Source organism: Anomaloglossus baeobatrachus, chromosome 4 (assembly GCF_048569485.1).
Source record: "Anomaloglossus baeobatrachus isolate aAnoBae1 chromosome 4, aAnoBae1.hap1, whole genome shotgun sequence".
NCBI classification, from domain to species: domain Eukaryota; kingdom Metazoa; phylum Chordata; class Amphibia; order Anura; family Aromobatidae; genus Anomaloglossus; species Anomaloglossus baeobatrachus.
The window spans coordinates 204,017,681-204,041,225 of NC_134356.1; the positions used below are offsets into that span (position 1 = coordinate 204,017,681).

General features: G+C 46.8%; 1 protein-coding gene across 2 annotated transcripts in view; it reads left to right on the plus strand.

Annotated features, from left to right (window-relative positions):
• Window positions 1–23,545, plus strand: part of AFAP1L1 (actin filament associated protein 1 like 1) — a 155,377-nt gene that overhangs the window by 119,715 nt on the left and 12,117 nt on the right. For both annotated transcript variants that reach the window (XM_075344629.1, XM_075344630.1), the window contains exons 7-16: window positions 558–737; window positions 2,297–2,377; window positions 4,807–4,897; window positions 5,070–5,222; window positions 5,918–6,129; window positions 7,383–7,528; window positions 8,555–8,621; window positions 8,763–8,877; window positions 16,970–17,134; window positions 19,346–19,524. In XM_075344629.1, the coding sequence (XP_075200744.1) occupies window positions 558–737; window positions 2,297–2,377; window positions 4,807–4,897; window positions 5,070–5,222; window positions 5,918–6,129; window positions 7,383–7,528; window positions 8,555–8,621; window positions 8,763–8,877; window positions 16,970–17,134; window positions 19,346–19,524 (1,389 nt within the window). The remainder of the gene's footprint in view (window positions 1–557; window positions 738–2,296; window positions 2,378–4,806; window positions 4,898–5,069; window positions 5,223–5,917; window positions 6,130–7,382; window positions 7,529–8,554; window positions 8,622–8,762; window positions 8,878–16,969; window positions 17,135–19,345; window positions 19,525–23,545) is intronic.

Genomic DNA, 23,545 nt, shown 5'->3' on the forward strand with positions numbered 1-23,545 from the left:
TCAATATTTCAGCTTTGCAGCAACTTTATTTTCATAACCTAAACCAAATTTGGGAGGGTTTCAGCTTTCAAAAGAGTAATTTATAAACCAATGGATGAATTTAAAGTCAGGTTATAAGCTTTTATTTACATAACATGGATAAGCGACACAACTTCTGTCAGGGACTGTAGGAGATGTCAAAGCAGCTAATCTCTACCCACTAGCTCAGAAAGAACTGAAATTCGAGGGAGAGCCTTCAGAGTGGAACATTAGTGAACAATGCAGTATACAAGTAATTTAATGGGCAAAATGTTATTACTCATGTATACACACATGAAGCTGATTCATACCTGAAGCAATAGTTATGATTTAAACTCCGAGTTCAATGTAGGATAATGTTATGATGGAGAAGTTAAACTTGTGTAGAAACAAGTTAGAAACTGCAAATCACTACGGTCTTAATGTAAGTGGTTCAACGCCTAATAATTGAATGAGTCCCAGAATAGACAGTGTTTGAGTTTGACTATACATGCACATCTTTATACTGCAATTATGGTAATAAATCTTTCTCTTTACAGTGTTATAAGAGCTCCAAAGACCAGCATCCTCATTTAGAGATGCCCTTGCCCCTGTGTGGCGTCACGTATGTTCCCAAGGATGGGAGACGTAAGAAGCATGAGCTGCGATTCTGTCTACCTAATTCTGAGTTGCTTGTGTTGGCGGTGCAAAGTCGGGAACAGGCTGAGGAATGGATGAGGGTAATCACGCAGATGCATAGTTACCACCTTATATATTATATAAAGCTCTGTGTGTGTTTGTGTGTGTGTGTGTGTGTGTGTGTGTGTGTGCGTGTGTGTGTGTCCGTGTCCGCGTCCGCTAAAGGAGTCCGCACCATTACATTTACAATCACGAAATGTTGCACAGAAACCCCATGTGACTCAGGGAACGTCATACACTGTTTGGACCGGAAAATTTAACCCTGCGCTTTAGTTACACTCCAAAAAAAACCTGCCTTCATTAAAGTCAATGGAGTTGTGAGCTATTAGGTTATTAATAGGAGCTGTGAGTGGTTGCTATAGGAACAAAATAAATTGTTATTATAGGAAGCTTATGTGTGAGGTAATAAGATGTTTGCGGGGAGACAGAGAGAGACAAAAAGAGACCGACAGACAGAGACATACAGTCAAAGAGACAGACAGAGGCAGACTGACACAGACAGACAGGGAAAGAGGCAGGCAGACAGGGAAAAAGACAGGGAAAGACAGAGACAAGTAAAGAGACAGGGAAAGAGACACAGATGGGGAAAGAGACAGAGACAAGTAAAGAGACAGACCAGTAACTAGACAAGTAAAGAGACAGAGGCAAGAGACAGACTGGGAGACGCCCGGGTACTACAGCTAGTATTGTAAATAAAACAATACAATAAAAATATTAAAAGATAGTAAGATGCACTAAAAAAAAAAAAGTTGTGATTTACAGGTTAATAGGAATACACTTGCCTCCAACAAGGCTCACAATCTAATTTCCCACCTTCAAGATACACAAACATGCACACTCACATACGTCCTTCTATTATTTTAGCCCTTCATAATTATTCAACCAAGGGTTAAATCCTCTTGGACATTCTCCACATCTTTTGTGGGTGATCTTAACCATACACTAATTTTGTAAAGTTCTCATTCACCTGCAAAAGCTGTCACCCAAATGCTCATTTGTTTTACATCTGTTGTTCCCAACCACCCAGGATACATGCGTTCTCAGCAGTTTATGTCCTAGGAGAACAAAGGTTCGGACATGTTGAACTTCAACGTGCCCGATCCTTTTTGTCCCTACCTGCAGATTGAATATTTAGCAAACACCTGGTTCACATCAGATGGTGGGTGGGTTTCACTAAAATCTGGGTTTGTATAAAGTATAGGGCCACCTTTTAGTCCACACATCATGTATGCACAGTGGATGGCGGAAAGACATTACTTGATTGAAGATGCCCACTTGTACTGTCAAACAAAAAGGAACTGATGTTCATCCTCCATCCAGATATGCAAAGTAAATAAGATGTGCCCAAATCCATTAGCATTGATCCCTTTCATGTCTTGAAGGTAAGGAGCCTGTTAAAATGTATAACTGTAGAGTGAATAGTGAGAGAATAAAATGTGTATAGTAAAAGTATGGTATATTTATACGTGTGATTATAAATGATGTGTAATAATGATATAATGGAACTACAGAAGAAGCTCATTAAATTCCATGAAATAATATTGATCGCCTTGTTAACATTGCATGCCTGACCGATACATATTCTGTGCTCTACCTGTAGGTCATCCGAGAGGCCAGCAGCCCACACACATTGCAGCCTTTGGCATCCCCAGCATTGAGACATAAACTGGACCTGGATAAGGTAAAATACTTCCATCATCTTTGTCTATACCTGCCAGCAAAACCACTTTTTGGGCTCATGCAGACGTTCATGAAACGGTCTAAGCACGCACTACAATGCACGCCACTTACTATAATGTAAGATGCAGAAGCAAAATGTTCCGGGTCCCTGGCTAGTTAAAGGAGATTTACAGTCATAATTTTGTGTAATATGAATGTCTGCGTCTTTTATAAATAGTGCCATGTTAATTGTGATGTAGAGTGTGATAAGTGTCGGTATTGTCATATGTAATGTATAAGGACGTATAGCAGAGTTACATGTAGGAATGTTTGTCTTGTGAAGGCTGACTTCTGCCTAGCAACAGATAGTAGGGACAGAGATGGTTAAGTGTTGAGACTAGCCCACTATGAGGCTGGTCAGCTGACAGGGAAAGTGACGGTTTATTCTAGAGGAGTCTGTGAAGACCTAGTGAGTGAAAATGATAGATGTGCCGCCCCCGTGTCAGCAGCCGAGCTACTCTGATCCGGGTTCTCAGTGGCTCGAGGGTCTCCGGACCCGGGGGTCGTGTGGCCACTCAAATGAAGGTGGTATTTACAAGGAGTATTATAGAGTTCGTGACGCCACCCGTGGTATGTGATAACTAGGAGTACCACCACTGCAGTTGGGGAGTAACCAGGGATGATGGAATGGGGCAGCCAGGTGTTGTTACACTCCACGGGTAGGGGGGATACCCCGAGACTCGGTGGTTGAGGAATGGTGCTGTTGGGTGCAACGGGGTCACTTTGGTACTCAGTCCATTAAGCTGACATCGACAACTGTATAAACAAGTCTCTGGACACCGCTGCCGCTGAGGGGAGCTTAGTTTGGGTCCCGTCCCCAATGGTGCTGCTTGGTGATCCGTGACCTGCCTCCTGGCACGACGTTTACTTCTCTGATGCTCCCGGCAGTGTAAAACTTGCCGGGTTCCACTCCCCACTATGGCTAAGTGTTGGAGCTTGCTCTCAGGGCTCATGCTTGGGATTTTCGGGACCGTTTTGGATTGGAAAGTCCTATCCCCCTCGTTGCGCTAATGCCCCGATTTTGGAGCGGGTGGGAACGGGTCTTGAAGGCTCCGTTCTCCTCTGGTAAAATATCTGGTTGCCTGAAGCTACTCCCTGACCTAAGGTCCACGTACCCCGTCGTGCCTTGGTCCCGGACCGGTAATGGTGCAAGGCGGCCGGCTGTCCTCCTCAACAGGTCCGTGCCCCTTGCCACGATCCCCTGCGACCGGTGGTCCGACTCCTCTAGGCCCAGACCACCATCTGCCACTGAGATTGTTTTCCAGGAGCCCCGTTCCCGACCTCCTCTCACTTTCACTTCTCAGACTACACTCTTCCCTTGACACTCCTCACCTCCCTTCTCCAACCCCCCCAGGTGGGCGACTGTATTCCACTCAAGCCGTCCACTGGTGTGCTGGTGTGTTTGGTGGGTGTGGTACAGGGTGTATCTAGGATTTGATTAGCTGATGTAGGCAACACCATATAGTTAGGGACCCAAAACCAAGAAGGAGGTGACAACCCGATAGTCCAGGGGCATCACATAGACATGTAGTCAGTTGGCCGTGAAGGTTACATACAGTGGGTGCTGTGTGGCAACAAAAGAGAAGGAAAAAAGACAGAAAATGAGAGAGTGTGAACCTCAAATGTTAACAGAGACCGTGTGAACAGCGTTGAAATGAGATACCGATCCTCAGAGTGGGCCCCAGACAATAATAGTCAGAGGACAAGACCCTAGTGGCCAGGCCTCTTAACCATCAAGGTACCAGGTTAACCTTAACTGGCATGTGAACCTAGTCAACTACCTGAGCAGTTTCCCTGCAAGCATCCTTGAGTGCAAAGATTTACTCCAGTGATGATGGGACCTTTAAGCAGTTTGGCTGTGGGACTGCTAGAAGGGAAGGTCATCATCGGTGTGCTATAATGCTGGACTGGGTTGGAACATGAAGTTGACAGAGAATGAACCATAAATATTGTGGTTTAAAGTGAGTAGTTTGTCTCCTCGTGTGCATGAGTAGTTATCCAGTTCTGGCTAGCCAACACCAATGGCAGTATATGGCCTACATGGGTTCCCAGTCCACACAGCCGAAGTCCACATGCCCAGCCAGGACCAGGCATTTCCTGTAGCGTGCCAAGTTGTACGGAGTAAATCTCTAACCAATGACTACCACACCACTCCACTCTATACATGAGCCCACCATGATGTTACAGAGTATCCATTATACATTTGTATCAAACCCTCAGCAGTGACAAGTATTAGGTTTGTGTAGGTTTAGGCCACTAGATGCAAACAAGCCCGTCCCCATTTATAGTCAGCAAGCAGTGATGTTTATTATACAATGATTACCACCAGTAAAGTCAATTCATATAGTCAAAGATTTTATAGATTCCTGTCTCTTCATTAACTATCTGTAGAGACTATCCCACGACAAAACCTCTGATTCGGACAGTGCTGCCAATGGAGAGAACAGCTCCCCCAGCAGTGGGAAGGAGAACCGGGACAATGGTAAGTTCTCTGCAATATTGAGCCAATAACCTGTGTCTTTCCAAAGTTAGACTAAACAAAATATAGAATATATAATGTATGTTGTGTAAGTTTAATACAAGCTTTACAATGTCTGTGGATGACCGTATATCTCTTTGAGGACCAATGTTAACAAGTATTCATTCTACTCTAGCAAAATGTCGGAAGACTGGTCTGGCCGAACTGAAGGGTTCTATGAGCCGGGCTGCAGGGAAGAAAATTACAAGGATAATTAGTTTTTCTAAAAAGAAGCAGTCGGCTGAAGAGCAGCACACCTCCTCTACTGACGAAGATGTGCCCTGCTGTGGTAAGTGGCAACATGCCAGTGCTGGCTTCTACACACTCTAGATTGTGGGGGAAATATTCCGATTTAAAGGGGCTGTCCAGTGAAAACAAGTCATTACCTCTCCAGAGGGGTTCCTTTCTAGTGTGAAATAAAATTCTTAATCAGATTGATGCAGGTATTCATGGTCGGACCCCCATCAATCAATTCGTTCTCACCTATCCTGTGAATAGGTGTTACATTTTCACAGGACAACTCCTTTAGGTACTGGACAACCTTCACAGACCAAATATTTGTCATAACGGAGCATTTGCTGCAATTGTATCCACTCTATTGACCTACACTAGTAACGGATACCTCTTGTCTTGGTATTCCCACTGTAGGCATAACGTATCAGCCATGAGTCCCGGCTCCTTGGCTCATAAAGGAAACTATAGACTCCCCATATGATTTTCTTAAGATTAAAAAATAAAATGTATTTCACATGGTTGACCGTAAAGGAACAAGTACGTTTTTAACATCATTTTATGTAACCGACACAATTTCATCTGCTTCTTTTGGCCTTTTGTACTCTAACAGGTAGTAAATATTTCAATGTCAAAGCGTCAAGCTCCAGCCTAGACGAGCGATTCCCGGCATTGAGTGAAATTGTAATTGCATTTCTTTGTGCAATGTTGCAGGGCTGTGGTTTCATTCTTCCCCTGTGCTTTCTGTTCTAGGCTTCCTGAACGTGCTTGTAAATCAGTGCTGGAAAGAGCGCTGGTGCCGGTTAAAGGGACAGACTCTGTACTTCCACAAAGACCGCAATGATCTCCGGACTCATGTGAATTCTATCCCACTTCGTGGTTGTGAAGTGTCACCAGGGTTTGGGCCTCAGCATCCATTTGCATTCCGGATACTATGTCAGAATCAAGAAATCTCCGTATTAGAGGTATATTCCTATTTTATAATTTTTCCATTTTTATTGCCAATATCTATAGTAAATGTAAAAAAAAAATACATGACGCCTTCGTCATATCATATATTAATAAATCTTTTAGCTAGTTGTATGCAAATTGTTAAACAAACAAGGATAGGATTGAGAGCTTACCCGCTTGTATGTCCGTATTGCCATAGAATACTTGATTGGAGGATGCAGGGGTCAGTTGGTGCAGCTCAGCATAATGAAGATAAGTCGAAAAAGACCCACCACTGACCTTCCGGGGAAATAATACTTCTTTAACATTCAGAAATCCATAAACACAGGATAGGGAAGGGATGATAAAACTGATGCGTTTCGAGTGCATTAAGCACCCTTAGGCCTCTTTCACACGTCCATGCTAAACACACACGTTTTGCATGGTCCGTGGTGTAGTTGCATATGTGTGTGCGTGTGTGTTCAGCGTATGCTATCCGTGCAACAACTTCATAGCATACAGACAGCATGAACATCTATACTTGCCTGTCCCCGGCGCTGCTGCTGCTTCTGGATCCATAGTGCAGTGAATATTTATGAGAATAATGAGCGGGCCCGGAAGCAAGTGGCAGCATCGCCAAAGACAGCAGCACTGGCAACGAGGGAGTATAGAAAATCATTTTATTTTAAAGACACGCGTCCTCTCCAGTAAGTGTCACACGGATCACATCAGTGTGACATCAGTGCTGCCGGAGAAAAACTGACATTTCGCCGTGTGGAGCACATGGACACGCGTGTTCTCCACACACACACGTCTGTGTGAAAATCCAGACATGTGCGCAGACCCATCGATTTTAATAGGTCTACGTGTGTCCGTGTCTCCGATACATGTAAAAAACGGTTGACACACGTTCCAGAAACACAGATGTGTGAAAGAGGCCTTTAGTTGTAGAAAGGGTGCTTAATGCACTTGAAACGCGTCAGTTACCATCCCTTCCCTTTCCTGTGTGGTTTTTATGGAGTTTTGAATATTAAAGAAGACTTATTTCACTGCAAGTTCAGTGCTGGGTCTTTTTTGTCTTGTCTGCAAATTATTAACCCATAAGTGGATTTTCCACAGTTTGCCAGCTATGTAAATTTGGGAGTTGGAACAGTTTTATACACTGTGCCACCACATTATGTAGTACTTTTATTTAAATTTTTATTTTAGAATTAACATTTTATCATTATGCTATACATAATGCAATGGTGTCCTGTCTATATATTTCACGCTCTTCATGCTCTTACAGTCCAGCAGTTCTGAAGAAATGGGTCGATGGTTGGGTCTTCTACTTGCGCAAACCGGCTCCAAAACCAAACCCGAGGCCCTGCACTATGACTATGTCGATGTGGAAACAATCGCCAATATAGTGACTGCAGTTCGTCATTCATTCATGTGAGTTACTAGGAGGGAAACACAAATTCAAATTATTGTAGTGGGAAGCCTGTAAATTGTCGGTGTACATGGAACCATTACCAATTGGAGATTGTTTTAATTGCCTTTTTACACAAGCAGACCATAGGCGGGCTTTACACATTGCGACATCGTAACGATATATCATCGGGGTCACGTCGTTAGTGACGCACATCCGGCGCCGTTACCGACATCACAGCGTGTAAACCCTAGGAGCAACGATCACCGATCGCAAAAAACGTAAAAAATCGTTGATCGGTGACACGTCGCTCCTTTTCATAAGATCGCTGCTGCTGCCGCCGGTACGATGTTGTTCGTCGTTCCTGCGGCATCACACATCGTTGTGTGTGACACCGCAGGAACGACAAACCTCTCCTTACCTTCCTCCACCGACAATGCGGAAGGAAGGAGGTGGGCGGGATGTTATGTCCCGCTCATCTCCGCCCCTCCACTTCTATTAAACTGCCGCTTAGTGACGTCGCGTTGATGTCGCTGTGATGCCAAACACACCTCCCTCTTGAAGGAGGGATTGTTCGGTGGTCACACCGACGTCGCCGACCAGGTATGTGCGTGTGAAGCTGCCGTAGCGATAATGTTCGCTATGGCAGCAATCACCACATATCGCATGTGCGACAGGGGCGGGTGCTATCGTGCTTGACATCGCTAGCAATTGCTAGCGATGTCGCAGCGTGTAAAGCCTGCCTAAGTAATGCTCACTGAACAATCTATAATAGATCGCTCAGTGCACATAGGCTGCCATGGCCTGGATAGTATTAGTTCTGTTTACATAGTTCTCGGTGGTGCATTGTGCTATCTTTTGCGCTGCGCAGAAGATCATTTCACTTTATCAATGAGCGTTTTGCATGTTCATCATGAGATAGGCAGCCTGTTTCTTCTACAAGATAATCGTGAAATGAGTCTTTTTAAGAACGCTCGTTCGATTTTTCAGTGTAAAGGCAGCTTCAGGTAGTTGCTATACTAACAGCATATTTTAATCCTCATTTTCAGGTGGGCAAAATCTTCACACAGTAGCAGTAGTGATTCTCGAGTATACGATGATGTGGCCTATGAAAAGGTATGACCTGAATTGTTGAGTATTCATACAGTGAATATGTGTACCAGAGTTCTCTATTGATTGCATTCTCTATAGTGACCAGTAGTGGGAGCCAACATACTTCTTTATTTTTTTTTAATTTTCATTCATGAATGTTTTCAGATTGAAGAGCCAAACCGCTCACAAGGAGGAACACAAGTGAAGCGTCATGCCTCATCTTGTAGTGAGAAATCCAGAAGGTTGGACCCTGAAGTTAAAGTCAAGCGCCATGCTTCAAGTAAGCACTTCAAATTTAAAGCTAAAATATATGCATTAGTTAAAGCCTTGAGGCCCCTGTACACATTAGACTAATTTTGGATGAACCTGCCAATATCGACCGGTTCAGCTGACAGTCTGTGTGTGGGCAAAGAGGATGTTGATCATACATGTCCAATTTCGCATTGTTTTTCTGGAGATAAACTGCTGGCTGACGTCAGCCTGTGGTTTCCTCCTAGAGACCAGAGGTTTGCTTGGGTACGCAAGTGCTTTTGTGTATGGGGAAAATCAGCTGAGATGGTGGTTGACCAAACTATCGGCCAGAGCATCGTTTGGCTGACGGCCACCTAATGTGTACGGTCATGGCCAGCCTTAGTATGCTAACAACTAAAAATACAGATTTGGCAGCATTTCTTTCTAACTAAAGACAGTAGCTTACATTTTAATTAAAAGATCTTGGAATAATAATAAATCTGTGCCGCCCCAGCAGCGGATCGAACCACTCAGATTCGGGGGTGGTGATCGTTCGTGGCTCGAGGGTCTCTGGACCCGGGGGCTTACGGGCCACACTCAAATGTAAAGGGGTGTTTACAGGGGATTTGGCGTAGTTTGTGACGCCACCCGTGGTGTGCGGTAAACGGGGAGCACCGCCGCTGGCGTTGGGAGTACCCGGGGTGATGGAGCGGGGCAGCTTGATAACGTTACCCTCCACGGGTAGGGGTAGGCCCTGGGACTCTGGTGTGAGATGCGGGGAAGCAGTGCAGGGGTCATTCGGGTACTCGCTCAGCAATGAAGCAGACTCTGACAACAGGGTAAACCAAGTCTCTGAACGCCGTTGCGTTTCGGGGGAGCTCGTCCGGGTCCCGTCCCCCACAGTACTGCCGGTGGTCCATAACCTGCCTCTTGGCACTAAGTTTTAGATTGTACGTTGTGGCCCGGTAGCTTGGAGCTGTCCGGGCCCCGCTCCCCACTGTGGCTAAGTGGAGGAGCCTGCTCTCAGGAGCTCACGCTTGGGATTTCAGTGGGCTGTTTGCTAGGAAAGCCCTATCCCCCTCATTGCGCTAGTGCCCCCGATTTCTGAGCTGGTGGGAACAGTCCATAAAGGGTGCGTTCTCCGCATGTTAATTTCTGGGTTGCCTGAAGCTTCTCCCCGACCTAGGGTCCGTGTACCCCGTCGTGCCTTCGGTCCCAGACCGGTGATAGGACCAGGCTGCTGACCGTCCTCCTTGACAAGTCCCAGGCACCTAGCGTCAATCCCCTGCGATCGGGGGTCCGACTCCTCTAGGTCCAGATCACCGTCTGCGACCTAGTTTACTCCCCCCCCCCCCCCCTAAGATCTCCAACTCCCAGCTTCCTCAGAGCACCTCACAGCTCAAGGGCTACCACTCGACTCAACTGACACCTCCCACCTCCCTGTCTGACTCCTAGGTGGGCGGCCCTATTCCTGCTTAAGCAGCCTACTGGTGTGCCTGACAGGTGTTGTGCAAGGCGTATCTAGGATTTGTGAATGCTGATGGAGGCATTACTGTAGGATAGATACACAAAACCATGGGGGGTTGAATACTGCACGGGTAGGGCAGTTTGTGCAGTACCCTGTGACGACCTGAATAGTCCAGGGACGTCACAAATCCACAACTGCATGTGTTGGTAAAATGTTTCTGTCGCGGGCGGAGGAGGGGACGCCGCGCTCTCCCACTGCTCGGGTCCGGCCGCTGCTGCTGCTGCGGCTGCCGCTGCTCGGTGGTGACTCGAGCGGCGCTCCTCGCCCGTGAGTGAAAGGGGTGACTTGGTGGTGGGGGAAGGAATTTGGTTATTGTCCGTGATGCCACCCACGGTTGTGGTGATTTTTGGTAACACCACCGCTGCTCTGTATGGGGATCCCGGGAGCGGTGACAGGGAGCAGCTGAGTTGTTAGTTCTCCCCTCCGTGGGTAGGGGTTGGTTGTCCCGGGGCCCAGTGATTGGGTGGAGGATGGGTGATGGCAGGCCGGGTGCGGGGCCTGGTGAGGTGCAGAGTCGCGGGGGCAGCGCTGTGCCGCACGGCACGGTGGTACTCACTCAGCCTGAGACGATGACACAGTTCTCGGTAAAACACACGGCTGGAAAGACTGTTCCCACGGACGGCTGCTGTTGCTTTTCCCCGGTAGTTAACGGTGACTGTCTCTTTCCCTGCACCTAGTACTTCTGTTGGTTCCAATGGGTTCCCACCGGTAACCCGCTCCCCGGCTTGGATATGGGCCGGAGGAGCCCCTCTTTGCCCGTAGGCGCTGGCCCTCAGAAACTGGTGCCGTGGCGGTGTCTCTCTCATACGGTTGGACTGTTGCCTTCAATCAGGACTTAGTTGTTTGGAAACCCGGAGGTTCCCTTCACTGACGGATTTGGCAAATTCACGGCGACTCCAAGCCTTGCCGGGATCCGAAAGGCCCCTGCCAATGGTGCTGGCTTCTCCTTGTGTACCGGTCCGGTACCGCCGGGCCACCGCCCGTCCACGGTCCTTACGGCAACTCCGATAGGCCACTCCTGCAGACGGTCACCGCCGTCTGCTAACCTTGCTGTCTCTGTCCGGGGCACACACCCGGACGCTCTCAGATAGTTGCTCTACTACCACTTTACTCCTCACACTCTCACATCCAAAACTAATCTGGTCTCTTTTCCCGCCTCCAGGACTGTGATCTCCTCGGTGGGCGGGGCCAACCGCCTGGCCCACCCCCTGGTGTGAACATCAGCCCCTGGAGGAAGGCAACAAGGATTTTTGGGTCTAGCTTTGATGTGCCTAACCGGGGTGTAGGGTGTGGTGATGTCATTACCTGTGACCCCTGGCTTGTCCAGGGCGTCACATTTCTATGACAAGATATTATAAATGTGTCCCTGCTATATACTGTGTAATGGCTATGTCTGACCGTACAGGCATATGGTCTGATCATGCCACATCTCCTGGGTAGGGGAGGAAGTAAAAGTATATACAGATGGACAGTACGGGTTTGTAGATGATTCCATGAGGCAAAACCTTTCCCTGTCTTTCCCTGGCCGCCTTTATTTGATAAAGTCTCCCATCCTGGGCCCCTATGTTCCCTCAAATGATAGTTCATCCCTACGGTGGAGAGACAGAAGCTGGTAGTGATTGGACGTGGGGCTCTCGTGATGTCACAATGTAATGTGTGCCACGAATCGTGATTACTGACAGCGCTTAAACGGTGCCAGCACCAGAGGTGAATACAGGGTCTTTTATTTTAGCTAGTGGAAACAAGGGGAATCAGAACGGGTTGTTAATTGCTTCCTGCACAAAATATCCACCCTCTATAATAGCCCCACAAAGTGCCCCTTTCCTTAATGCCCCCCCAAAACTTGCCCTTTTTATAATATCTCCCCCATACTACGTCACTGCATAAAGTCCCCCCTGCTCCTCATGATACTAATTACTATACACTATGCCACCTTTCACAATCTCCTTCCTAATTGCCCCATCCTGTCCCCCATTGCCCCATCCTATTCCCCACTGCCTGATAATGTCACTTGTAAAGTGACACCGCTCCTCCCCCACAACCGCCCTTGCATCTAAACTGATTCTCCACGTCATGTTCGGCTCCTGAGGAGCACCTACTTGATGCCTGCGCGTCCTATTCTTTTGTGCAGCCACGGTGATGACTGTATGTCGGTGTGGTGCTGAGCAACGCCTTTCTGCCTTAGTCCTGGCACTGCATTTGTTCAGATGTATGGTCGCCGGAGAGACGAGAGTACATTTGAATATGAGAGGTCCTGCGCGCACCTCATTTTGTGCAGACCTGAGGGCTTCCGCAATGCAAGGACCTTTGGTGAGTCACATGACTGTGATGTCACCACAGGTCATTCTGCAATTGCCGAAACTGCAGAGATCGCACAGAATTTGTGCAATCACTACAGTTTATGATGGAAAGGCTGGGGGCCCCTCAGAGCATGGGGGCCCAGTCTGTCCACTCTAACGCTGGCCCTGAGAAACACCCCTGCTCAGCCCACAGTAGCAAGCCCGCCGTAACCCGCACAATATAAGGGTCCAGGGCCCACCGAAGCATTCCCCGGTGCTCCAGTGGACCAGTCCGACACGGTTTGCTCGCACCTGTAAATTTTCAATAGGATTGAGATCAGGGTTTTGTGATGGCCACTCCAAAACATTGACTTTGTTATCCTTATGTCACTTTGTAACCAGTTTGGCAGTATGCTTCAAGTCATTGTCCATTTGGGGGACCCATTTCCGCCCCAGCATTTAGTTTCTGGATGATGTTTTGAGATGTTGTTTCAGTATTGCCACATAATCTTCTTTTGTCATGATGCCATCTATTTTGTGAAGTGCATCGGTCCCTCCTGCAGCAGAACAACCCCCACAACATGATGCTGCCATCCACAGTTCCACAGTTTGGATGGTGTTCTTGGGCTTCAAAACTTCCTCATTTTCCCCAACTTTAGCTTCGTCAGACCACAGGACATGTCTCCAAAAATTATGATCTGTGTTTCTGTGTGCATTTGCAAATATTAATATGGCTTTGTTTCTTTTGGAGTAATCAGAAGCTTCCAAAAGTGTGACCTCATTATTTTGTCCCATGTTGTTTAAAGGCTGAGTTCTGTCTATTAGTTCTGATCTCACTGGAAAGCTGTGTGATTGAGAGCAGACTGTCAGTCATTACATTTCTCATTATGGTAACGCCATTTTTCATTTAAAATAATCTTTGGGGGCAGTTTCTCCAGCAGATCGGTGTCCAGCCCATATCCTGGAACAGCTCATTTACATATAAGAAAACATAGATTACTATGTGCACACGTTGCATTCTGGCGTAACAAATAAAAAGCAGTGTTTTGTCACTGCATGTGCGTTTCAAAAAGCATCCATAACGCTGCGTTTTCGATGCATTTTGCATGCATTTTTGACAGTGCGGTCCCACTCGGCTCTGCTACATCCCATAGAAGCATGGCTGGCTGCGAGATAGCCGCGCGATCAGAATGAACTCTGTTGAACTTCACCCGACTTCATTGTCATCGTGCGGCTGTCTGTGTGCCGCGGCCTGATTTGCGATCACAGGTGAAGGACTCACCGGTGACCGCAAATCCCCTGAGTGACTGAAATGAGTCGCGCGATCAGTGGTGCCGTCACTCAGGTGACTTGCTGTCACAGCTGAAGTCCTCCACACGAGACCGCAAATCACCTGAGTGACGTCATCGCTGATCGTGCGGCTCACTTCAGTTGTTGCATGGAGCTGACAGAGCGGCTGTGTTCTACGGTCGCTCCTGTCAGCTTCATGTAGCAGAGCTGGATGCGTCTTGGGACCTCGTGTGGATTACGTTGGACCTGGAGGGGTATTTAGGGATTTTAATAAAGTGGTGAAAGAGGGTGTGTTTTTTTTTTTTTGTTTTTTTTTTTTTTTTCCTTTTATTCCAAATAAAGGATTTTTTTTGTGTGTAGGTGTTTATTTACTTTCACTTACAGATTAATTATTATGTATAATTAAATATCAATTGTCCTTTATGAACACACTTCAAAAACTGATCAATAACAACAATCTGAGCACTGTAATGCTCAGATAAGAAGTGGAGCTGAATGCATTACAATTCTTTAAAAGTACAAAACTTTATTAATTACAAAATCACAAATATAAAACAGGAAAAAAGCCCTCAAAGTGGGGCGCATCATCCCCAGTTAATAACCCTCAGAAAAACATACAAGGATACATCCGCAAATATATGTCATTATATATAGCCACTACTGGCTGATAACAGAGACAACATGAATCTATTGGTCTCCTAAGGCATATATAAGCCAATTTGGAATATCACTGCTGTATCAGCCAGCAGATGGCAGAATAGTTATAAATTAATCATTAGGTGCTGCCATTCTTGAGAAAGCTTAGGGTTGTAACACCTGCCCATCAGCAACAGATGATGTATAGAATGTTAAATAAGTTTTTAAACCTATTGCATGCCACCTCATCCCATTTGCCCTCCCTTATTCATTGTATCCCTATCGGACAATTTTTGAGGGCCAAAAGAATATGTTCCAGCGAAGTAACTTTCGAATCTCAATCTAGAGATATCTCCCGCAGATTCATCGAACGTGGATATAGCAGGAGGAGTATCAAGAATGGTTACAAACGTGCCAAAAATAGTAATAGAAATGATCTCCTCTTTGCACCCACAAATAGATCCAAAGAGGGGCCTGATGTGACCAGAGTAATAACAACATATAACTCCCAGTGGAGGGATTTCAAGGCCATTTTGGAAAAACATTGGAGTATTTTATGTACTGATCCAATTTTGAAGAACGATATCCCCCCAAAACCATCTTTGGTGGCCAGGCGCTCCCGTAATTTACGAGATATTCTTGTGCACAGTCACTACGAGGCCCGTTTAAAAACTAAAAACAAAGAAGTCTCCAATCCCCTAAATGTTTTTTTTCCCGTGCGGCCTTTGTAAGGCCTACGGGAATTGTGTTAAAACAAAATTCTTCAAAAACCACGACGGCACACGCAGGTAAGCTATTTGGAAGACACTTAGCTGCTCATCGAGCGGCGTGATATACCAGGCTGAATGCCCCTGTACCAAGATATATGTTGGTCTTACGACACGAGAGTTCAAAGTCAGGGCTTTGGAACATCTTACATATGACATATATTTGCGGATGTATCCTTGTATGTTTTTCTGAGGGTTATTAACTGGGGATGATGCGCCCCACTTTGAGGGCTTTTTTCCTGTTTTATATTTGTGATTTTGTAATTTAATAAAGTTTTGTACTTTTAAAGAATTGTAATGCATTCAGCTCCACTTCTTATCTGAGCATTATAGTGCTCAGATTGTTGTTATTAATTATTATGTATGTCTCATAGACGCCTGCCATGATTAACCTAGGACTTAGTGGCAGCTATGGGCTGCCATTAACTCCTTATTACCCAGATTGCCACCACACCAGGCCAATTCGGGATAAGCCGTGTAGAGTCCCGGGACTGTCACATCTAATGGATGCGGCAATTCCGAGCGATTTGTTGGCTGATATTTTTAGGCTGGGGGGCTCCCCATAACGTGGGGCTCCCCATCCTGAGAATACCAGCCTTCAGCCGTGTGGCTTTATCTTGGCTGGTGTCAAAATTGGGGGGGGACCGCACGCAGTTTTTTTTTTTTTTTTTTTTTTTATTTATTTATTTTTACTGCACTACATAGACCCGCCCACTGGCGGCTGTGATTGGTTGCATTCAGACACGCCCCAATGCTGAGTGACAGCTGTCTCACTGCAACCAATCATAAGCGCCTGTGGGCAGGGGAAGCAGTGAATACGAGATGGAATAATGAGCGGCCGGCATTTTCAAGTGCAGGAGACGCCGCCGGAGCTTTGCGACATCCGTGCAGCGCCGCGCCGCTGAATGGTCAGTGATAGGTGAGTATGAGAGGGGGGGAGAGGGAGAGACTAACAGAGACTGAGAAGGACACAGAGAGAGAGACTGAAAGACCTCAGTTCTTTGTCAAAAAAGCATGCGGAACGCAACAAAAATGCAGTGCAAGCGCATTTTGGTTGCGTTTTGACACACCTCATTGATTTCAATGAGTGGAAAATGCAACCAAAAAGCACAAAAAAAGTGACATGCTGCATTTTTAAACGGATCGATTTTTGTAAAAAATTTGGCATCCAAAACGCTGCGTTTAAAAAAGGAGCGTATGGAATTTGCTGACTTCTCATAGACTTTGCTGGGCAAGCAGAACGCATGCATTTACGCTGCTGTTTGAAACGCTGCGTAAACGCGGGAAAAAACGCAGCGTGCGCACATAACCTAAGAGATCGGATTGCTGATATCAAGGAATCATTTTGTTCAACTTTCTATTACCTTCATGTCTATATAGACGGAAAAATCCTATCCACACATTCCCTTTTAAATTGTATTCTTCCCTTTTAGACGCATCCTGTTTTTGGCACAATAAAGACAAACTTCTATATAGAATTGGTATATTAAAAAAAAAAATAAAAAAAAATTCTGGTAATAATTTAAGTAAAAATATGCAGCAAAAAGAGCAAGTGCCAAAACACAAAAAATGTTTCCATTCTCCCACATGCCGGTTTTGCCTCCATGGTAAATAGTCCTATAAAAGCAATATTTGTTTCAGATGCGAACCAGTACAAATATGGTAAAACCAGAGCCGAGGAGGACGCTCGTAAGTTTGTGAAAGAGAAAGAACGTCTGGAGAAGGAGAAAGAAGTGATCAGAAACAAGCTAGTAGCAATGAGGAAAGAAAGAAGAGAGCTGAAGGAGATGTTGAAGAATAGCACAGGTGAGATAAGTAGTAATATGGTAAAAAGCTTTAGGAGGATTCATACATGGCAGATTTTGCTGCAGAAATGTCTCCGACTGTCTATGACTATGACTATGATTAGGCATGATCGAATACCTCAATTATTCGGCTGCGCGAATATCCGACGAATAGGTCGCCGCTATGCGAATATTCGATGCACAATGTAAGTCTATGGGAAACCCGAATAGTTCCGAATAGTTGTTATTCGGGTTTCCCATAGACTTACATTACGCATCGAATATTCGCATAGCGGAGACCTATTCGGAAAATATTCGTGAAGCCGAATATTTGAGGTATTTGATCATCCCTAATGATGATCCATAGCAGAAATTAACAAATCCTGCTACGTGTGGATCAGTTTACCCTCAAGGTTTCAAATACACATGACATTAAAGATTATGAATTTTGTCATGACTGGTTGACCATCATATATGTAAGGGCAGAGGCAACTACAATAGGTGCAGGGGTTGCCATCTCACTTGGTCCTGCAGCCTAAGAGGTCCATAAGTCCCTTTAGCCTGTATGAAAGGACCAATGCTATTAAAGACTTGCAACAATTGGAGGGGGGGGCTCTTTTAATGCTAAGTAATGATGATTGCATGTGTTTCCTTGGATGTAACCATGGTTAAAAGAATAAGACAATAATGTCAAGCAGCAACCCCCATTTGAGGCCTGGGTCACACAAGCCTATAAATCGGACAACTGCAATCCGTTAAATTGGATTGTACTCTGGCCTATGTTGTTCAATGATGCAAGTCCGATCCATGATGTTTTTCCTCAGCTGTAATCGGGCTAAAGGGGGCTTTACACGCTACGACATCGCTAATGCGGGGTCATTGGGGTCACGGAATTGGTGACGCACATCCGGCAGCATTAGCGATGCTGTTGCGTGTGACACCGATGAGCGATTTTGCATCGTTGCAAAAACTTGCAAAATCGCTCATCGGTGACATGGGGGTCCATTCTCAAAAATCGTTACTGCAGCAGTAACGAGGTTGTTCCTCGTTCCTGCGGCAGCACACATCGCTCCATGTGACACCGCAGGAACGAGGAACCTCACCTTACCTGCCTCCCGGCCGCTATGCGGAAGGAAGGAGGTGGGCGGGATGTTACGTCCCGCTCAGCTCCGCCCCTCCGCTGCTATTGGGAGGCCGCTCAGTGACGTCGCTGTGACGCCGCACGGACCGCCCCCTTAGAAAGGAGGCGGTTCGCCGGTCACAGCGACGTCGCCGGACAGGTAAGTATGTGTGAGGGGTCTGGGCGATGTTGTGCGGCACGGGCAGCGATTTGCCCGTGTCACGTAACAGATGGGGGCGGGTACCCACGCTAGCGATATCGGGACCGATATCGCAGTGTGTAAAGCCCGCTTAAGGAAAAGAATCACAGCATGAAGCGATTGACAGCATGTCTCAGATTACGTGCACCCATACAAGTGTGTGTGTGTGTGTGTGTGTGTGTGTGTGTGTGTGTGTGTTTAAGCCAGGACTGCATTCGGGTGTCATGCGAGTGCAGTTTAATATATGCCGAGACAGACCATGGAGAAGATGGAGAGATTAAATTCTCAATCTTCTCCAGACCTGTGCTCCAATTCCAACCTGCAAGAGTATCGGATCACAGTATGAACTCTACTCACGCTCGCAGCAGAGTTTGAGGCGAGTATCATTAACATGAGCATCAGATATGACAGCATTGGATGTCATATATGACCCCAGCCTTAAGCAGACGGTCTGCTCTTATCACTCTGTCGTGCTGAATGAATAATATCAGCTGCCTAGTCCTCATTAACACTTTCTCCTGAACTGAAGAGATCACTGAAATTATGTGAGCATTGTATGTAATTTTGTGGAAGAGATGAGACTTGAAATTAGGTTTTTGTGATTTTAAATTATTTTTCATGGCAATTTGAATGACTTTTGATCACTCTTCATAGCAATCTAGAGTTAATGCAAATTGCCACTATAAAAAGTGAAGCAGAAACCTTTATGAAAAATAAAAATTTTGTATTTTCCAAACCTTGTGACCATGACTGGATATGTGGCCTCCTCTTTTATTTTTAAGACATAATGGACCGGTTTCTGATTCATCAGTAAGAACACACCTATTGGAATATAATGCTAGACCATTAGCCTTGAATCATTATGTCGCATTTCAATATAAATTTATTTCACTCCTTTTCTCATTTCTATTCAGGAAAGCAGCAGCATGATCTAGAAGCAAGGCTAGCCTCTCTGGAAGAGCAGTGTAAGGTCAATGAGAAGAACCGTGTAGACTTGGAGTTACAACTTTCAGAAGTGAAGGAGAATTTGAAGAAGTCATTAGCTGGAGGTCCATCACTTGGGTTAGCAGTGACAGAAAAAGCAGAGAATCCAGTACGTATTTCAGATCTTATTTTTCATATGACTGTGTACCTGCCCACAATCGGGACCCGCTGTGTCCTGGACGCATTGGGTCCTGACCCTCAGGGCCGCAAATCTCCTGAAGGAGATCGCAGATGCTCATGCCCACAATCCGGGCTCGGGCAGTTGGGGTCTCTCTCTTCTGTTCTCCCTGCGGACAATGCTTGTGACTCCGCAGCAAACAATTGACATGCTGCAGCTCGGAAAGCCACACTGCAGGTCAGTTTTTGCTGCTGAATAACACAAGCACAGTGAGCATGGGATTTCTAGAAACACCATCCACAGTGCCTGTACTGTACATCGCAGTGTTTTGGATGCTGTGAAAACTGATCATGGGCACCAGAGATGGAAGGTCTCTCAGAAAACTGGAACCGGTGGGTCCCTGTTATCTATTTATTTATTTTTATTTTTTTTTCCAATCCGTAATCCAGTCCCCATGTAAGTCTATGGGGATCAGAAACCAGAGGTTAAGAATATTGATAAAATGGATAGGGAGATAGGAGCTTGTGCGGTATACTCACCAAGGATCTGTCATGGCAGCAAGCTGCTTTCAGGTCGCGCCTTCACTTTTGGTGCAGCCATCATTGAATATACACTGCTTTCCCTGCCCACCGGTGTCTGTGATTGGTTGCAGTCAGCTGCCCCCCTCACTGAGTGGCAATATGGCAGTTGTCTGCTTCCATTCACAGGGGCTATGCTCTTCTATATCATAGGTCAGGGTCACACTAGCGTATTGCAGCTGATGCAATATGCTAATGACCCACAGCTCAGGCTCTGCTGCGAGCATAGTCAGTCCAAGTATCATGTGACTGTGACCCGATCCTGCAATCGGATGACAGCTGTGGCGGAGAGGGAGGGATTAATTCCCCCATCTCCTCCATTGTCAGTGTCGCGGGCGGAGGAGGGGACGCCGCGCTCTCCCACTGCTGCTCGGGTCCGGCTGCTGCGGCTGCTGCCGCCTGCTGCTGCTCGGTGGCTCGAGCGATGGGCCGGATCCCGGGGACTCTAGCGGCGCTCCTCGCCCGTGAGTGAAAGGGGGTTTTTGGGTGTGGGGATTGTTTATTGTCCGTGACGCCACCCACGGTTGTGGTGATTTGGTTGACACCACCGCTGCTCTGTATGGGGATCCCGGGAAGGATGGTATGGAGCAGTCAGTTGTTGTGTCGCCCCTCCGTGGGTAGGGGTTGGTGATCCCGGGGCCCAGTGATGAGGTGGGAGATGCAGGGCTTGGTGGGCGCAGGGACGCGGGGGCAGCGCTGTGCCTTGCGGCACTGTGGTACTCACTCAGCCTGAGACGATGACACAGTTCTCGGTAAAACACACGGCTGGAAAGACGGTTCCCACGGACGGCTGCACTTGCTTTCCCCAGTAGGTGACGGTCCCTCTGTCCTGCACCTATGTTGATGATGGTTGCGATGGGTTCCCACCGGTAACCCACTCCCCGGCTTGGTTATGGGCCGGAGGAGCCCTACTTTGCCCGCAGGCGCTGGCCCTGAGAAACTGGTGCCCTGGCGGTGGCGGTGTCTCTCTGTAACGGTCGGACTGTTGCCTTCAATCGGGACTTGGTTGTTTGGAGACAGACATCCCCTTCACTGACGGATTTGGCAAATTATGGCAACTCCTAGCCTTGCCGGGGTCCGAGAGGCCCCTGCCCTGGTGCTGACTGTCCTTTGTATACTGCTCCAGACCGCCGGGCCACTACCCGTCCGCGGTCCTTCCAGCAACCTCCGAGCAGTCACCCCTGCGGACAATCACCGCCGTTTGCTGACCTTGCTGTCACTGTCCGGGCACACAGCTGGACCAACTTGAGGCTTTACTTCTGTCACTTTTCACTTTAGCTCCACTACTACTTCACTTCTTTCTACTTTCCCTTCCTTAACTCGACTCCTCGTTTACTCCTCTCTCTAGCTCTTCCCTGAGCTGACTGCCTGGTTCTTCCCGCCTCCAGAGCTGTGAACTCCTCGGTGGGCGGAGCCCACCGCCTGGCCCACCCCCTGGTGTGAACACCAGCTCCTGGAGGAAGGCAACAAGGATTTTGGTAGCTAAGGTGTTCCTAACTGGGGTGTAGGGTGTGATGGTGTGATGACCTGTGACCCCTGGCTTGCCCAGGGCGTCACATCAGCCTGTGCGTATATTGCACTGCACTTGAATGTCACCCGAGTGCAGTCCTATGTTTTTCTCTCGCACCCATAGATTTGTATGGGTGTGTGTCTGAAAGGAGACTTGCAGACAGGCTGGTGTTACACTTGCGTGTGAATTTCGGGAGTATAGAGTCGCATCACCTGACACAGCCTGCCACTCTCTGGACAGGAGCGTGCATCTGCATGTATTTCTATGCAGCTGCACGCTCGTGTCCGGAGAGTCATATTATATTATGATACCCAGGACAGATAAAGCCTAGGGCCACAGGCTGCAGCCCCCAGCCCTGCGCTTATCTTTGTTGTGTATGAAAATAAGAGGAACCGCATGCGTTTGTTTGTGTTTTTTTTTTTTAAATTATTCAAATAATTAAAAAAAAACAGCGTGCAGTCCCCCGCAATTTTGATACCCGGCCAAGATAAAGCCCGACAGCTGGATGTTCGTATTCTGAGCCTGGGGGGAGAGTCATGGTTATTGGCCGCCCCCAGCCTAAAAATAGCAATCTGTAGCCGCCCAGGATAGTCACACCCATTAAATGTGACAAGCCTGGCGCTTCACTCGGCTCTTCCCATTGCCCTGGTGTGGTGGCAATTAGGGTAATAAGCAGTTAATAACAGCCCACAGCTGCTACTAAGCCCTAGATTAGTGATGGCAGGTGTCTGAGAGCCACATCACTAATCTGTAAGTGAAAGTAAATAAACACAGACAAAAATCCTGTATTTGGAATAAAATACAAAAAACTCCCTCTTTCACCCCCTTATTAACCACTTAAACACCCCTGCAGATCCGACATAATCCACACAAGGTCCCATGGCGATTTAAGCTCTGCTACATCTCAGTCACAGCGAGCGGCCATAGAGCATGACTGCCCGCTGTGAGCTCCAAGGAGAGAATGAATGAGTCGCGGTGAGCGATGACTGGTTGCAGGCAGACGCTGTCACATAGGTTGGGGGCGCGTCTGACTGCAAGCAATCAGAGAGGCCAGGCCAGTCGGTGGGGAGGGAAAGCAGTGCATATGTATGAGCAACGATGAGCTGCGCAGGGGGGCCACAGGAGCAGTTTCCAGCTGTGACGGAGCCTCAGTAAGTATGAAGCACTCGCGTAACTCTTATTTTCTTTCATTTTTTTTTTTTTTTTTTTTTTCAATTTCTCGAGTTACGGATCAAACACCTGGAATCCCAGGCTCGGCACCTGGGCAACTTTTACAGTCTGGGTCCGTCCACCACTAGTGGGCCACGCACCCTTGGGTCATGCCCTAGACTAGCCTGGATTTGTTCTAGAGTATATGGTTTTAGTTTTTTTTTTCTTTTTTATGTTGACCTAGTTGAAAATACCTTTGAATCCTTTTTACATTTTTAAAGAACCAGAGTTACAACCTCCCATAGCAAACTTCTTCCTATGACTCAGATGCTAAGCAAACAATTGCTGTAGCATGGAAGAAACACTTTGTCCTATTTTCTAAAGTCCAGACTGCATGAATTTCTATTCAATGAAATGCTAGACAGTAATTTTTATACACTGAACCAAAATATAAACGCCACACTTTGTGTTTGCTCGCATTTTTCATGAGCTGATCTCAAAGATATGACTTTTTCTATGTACACAAATTGAATTTTTCTCTCAAATATTCACAAATTTGTCTGTGTTAGTGAGCACTTCTCGTCTGCTGACACCTCACAGGTGTGGCATATCAATACACTGATAATGCCGGCGTCACACGGTACGATATATCGGGCAATATGTCGTCGGGGTCACGTCGTTAGTGACGCACATCCGGCATCGTTAGACATATCGTACCGTGTGACAGCTACGAGCGACTGTGAACGAGCAAAAATACTCACCTTATCGTTGGTCG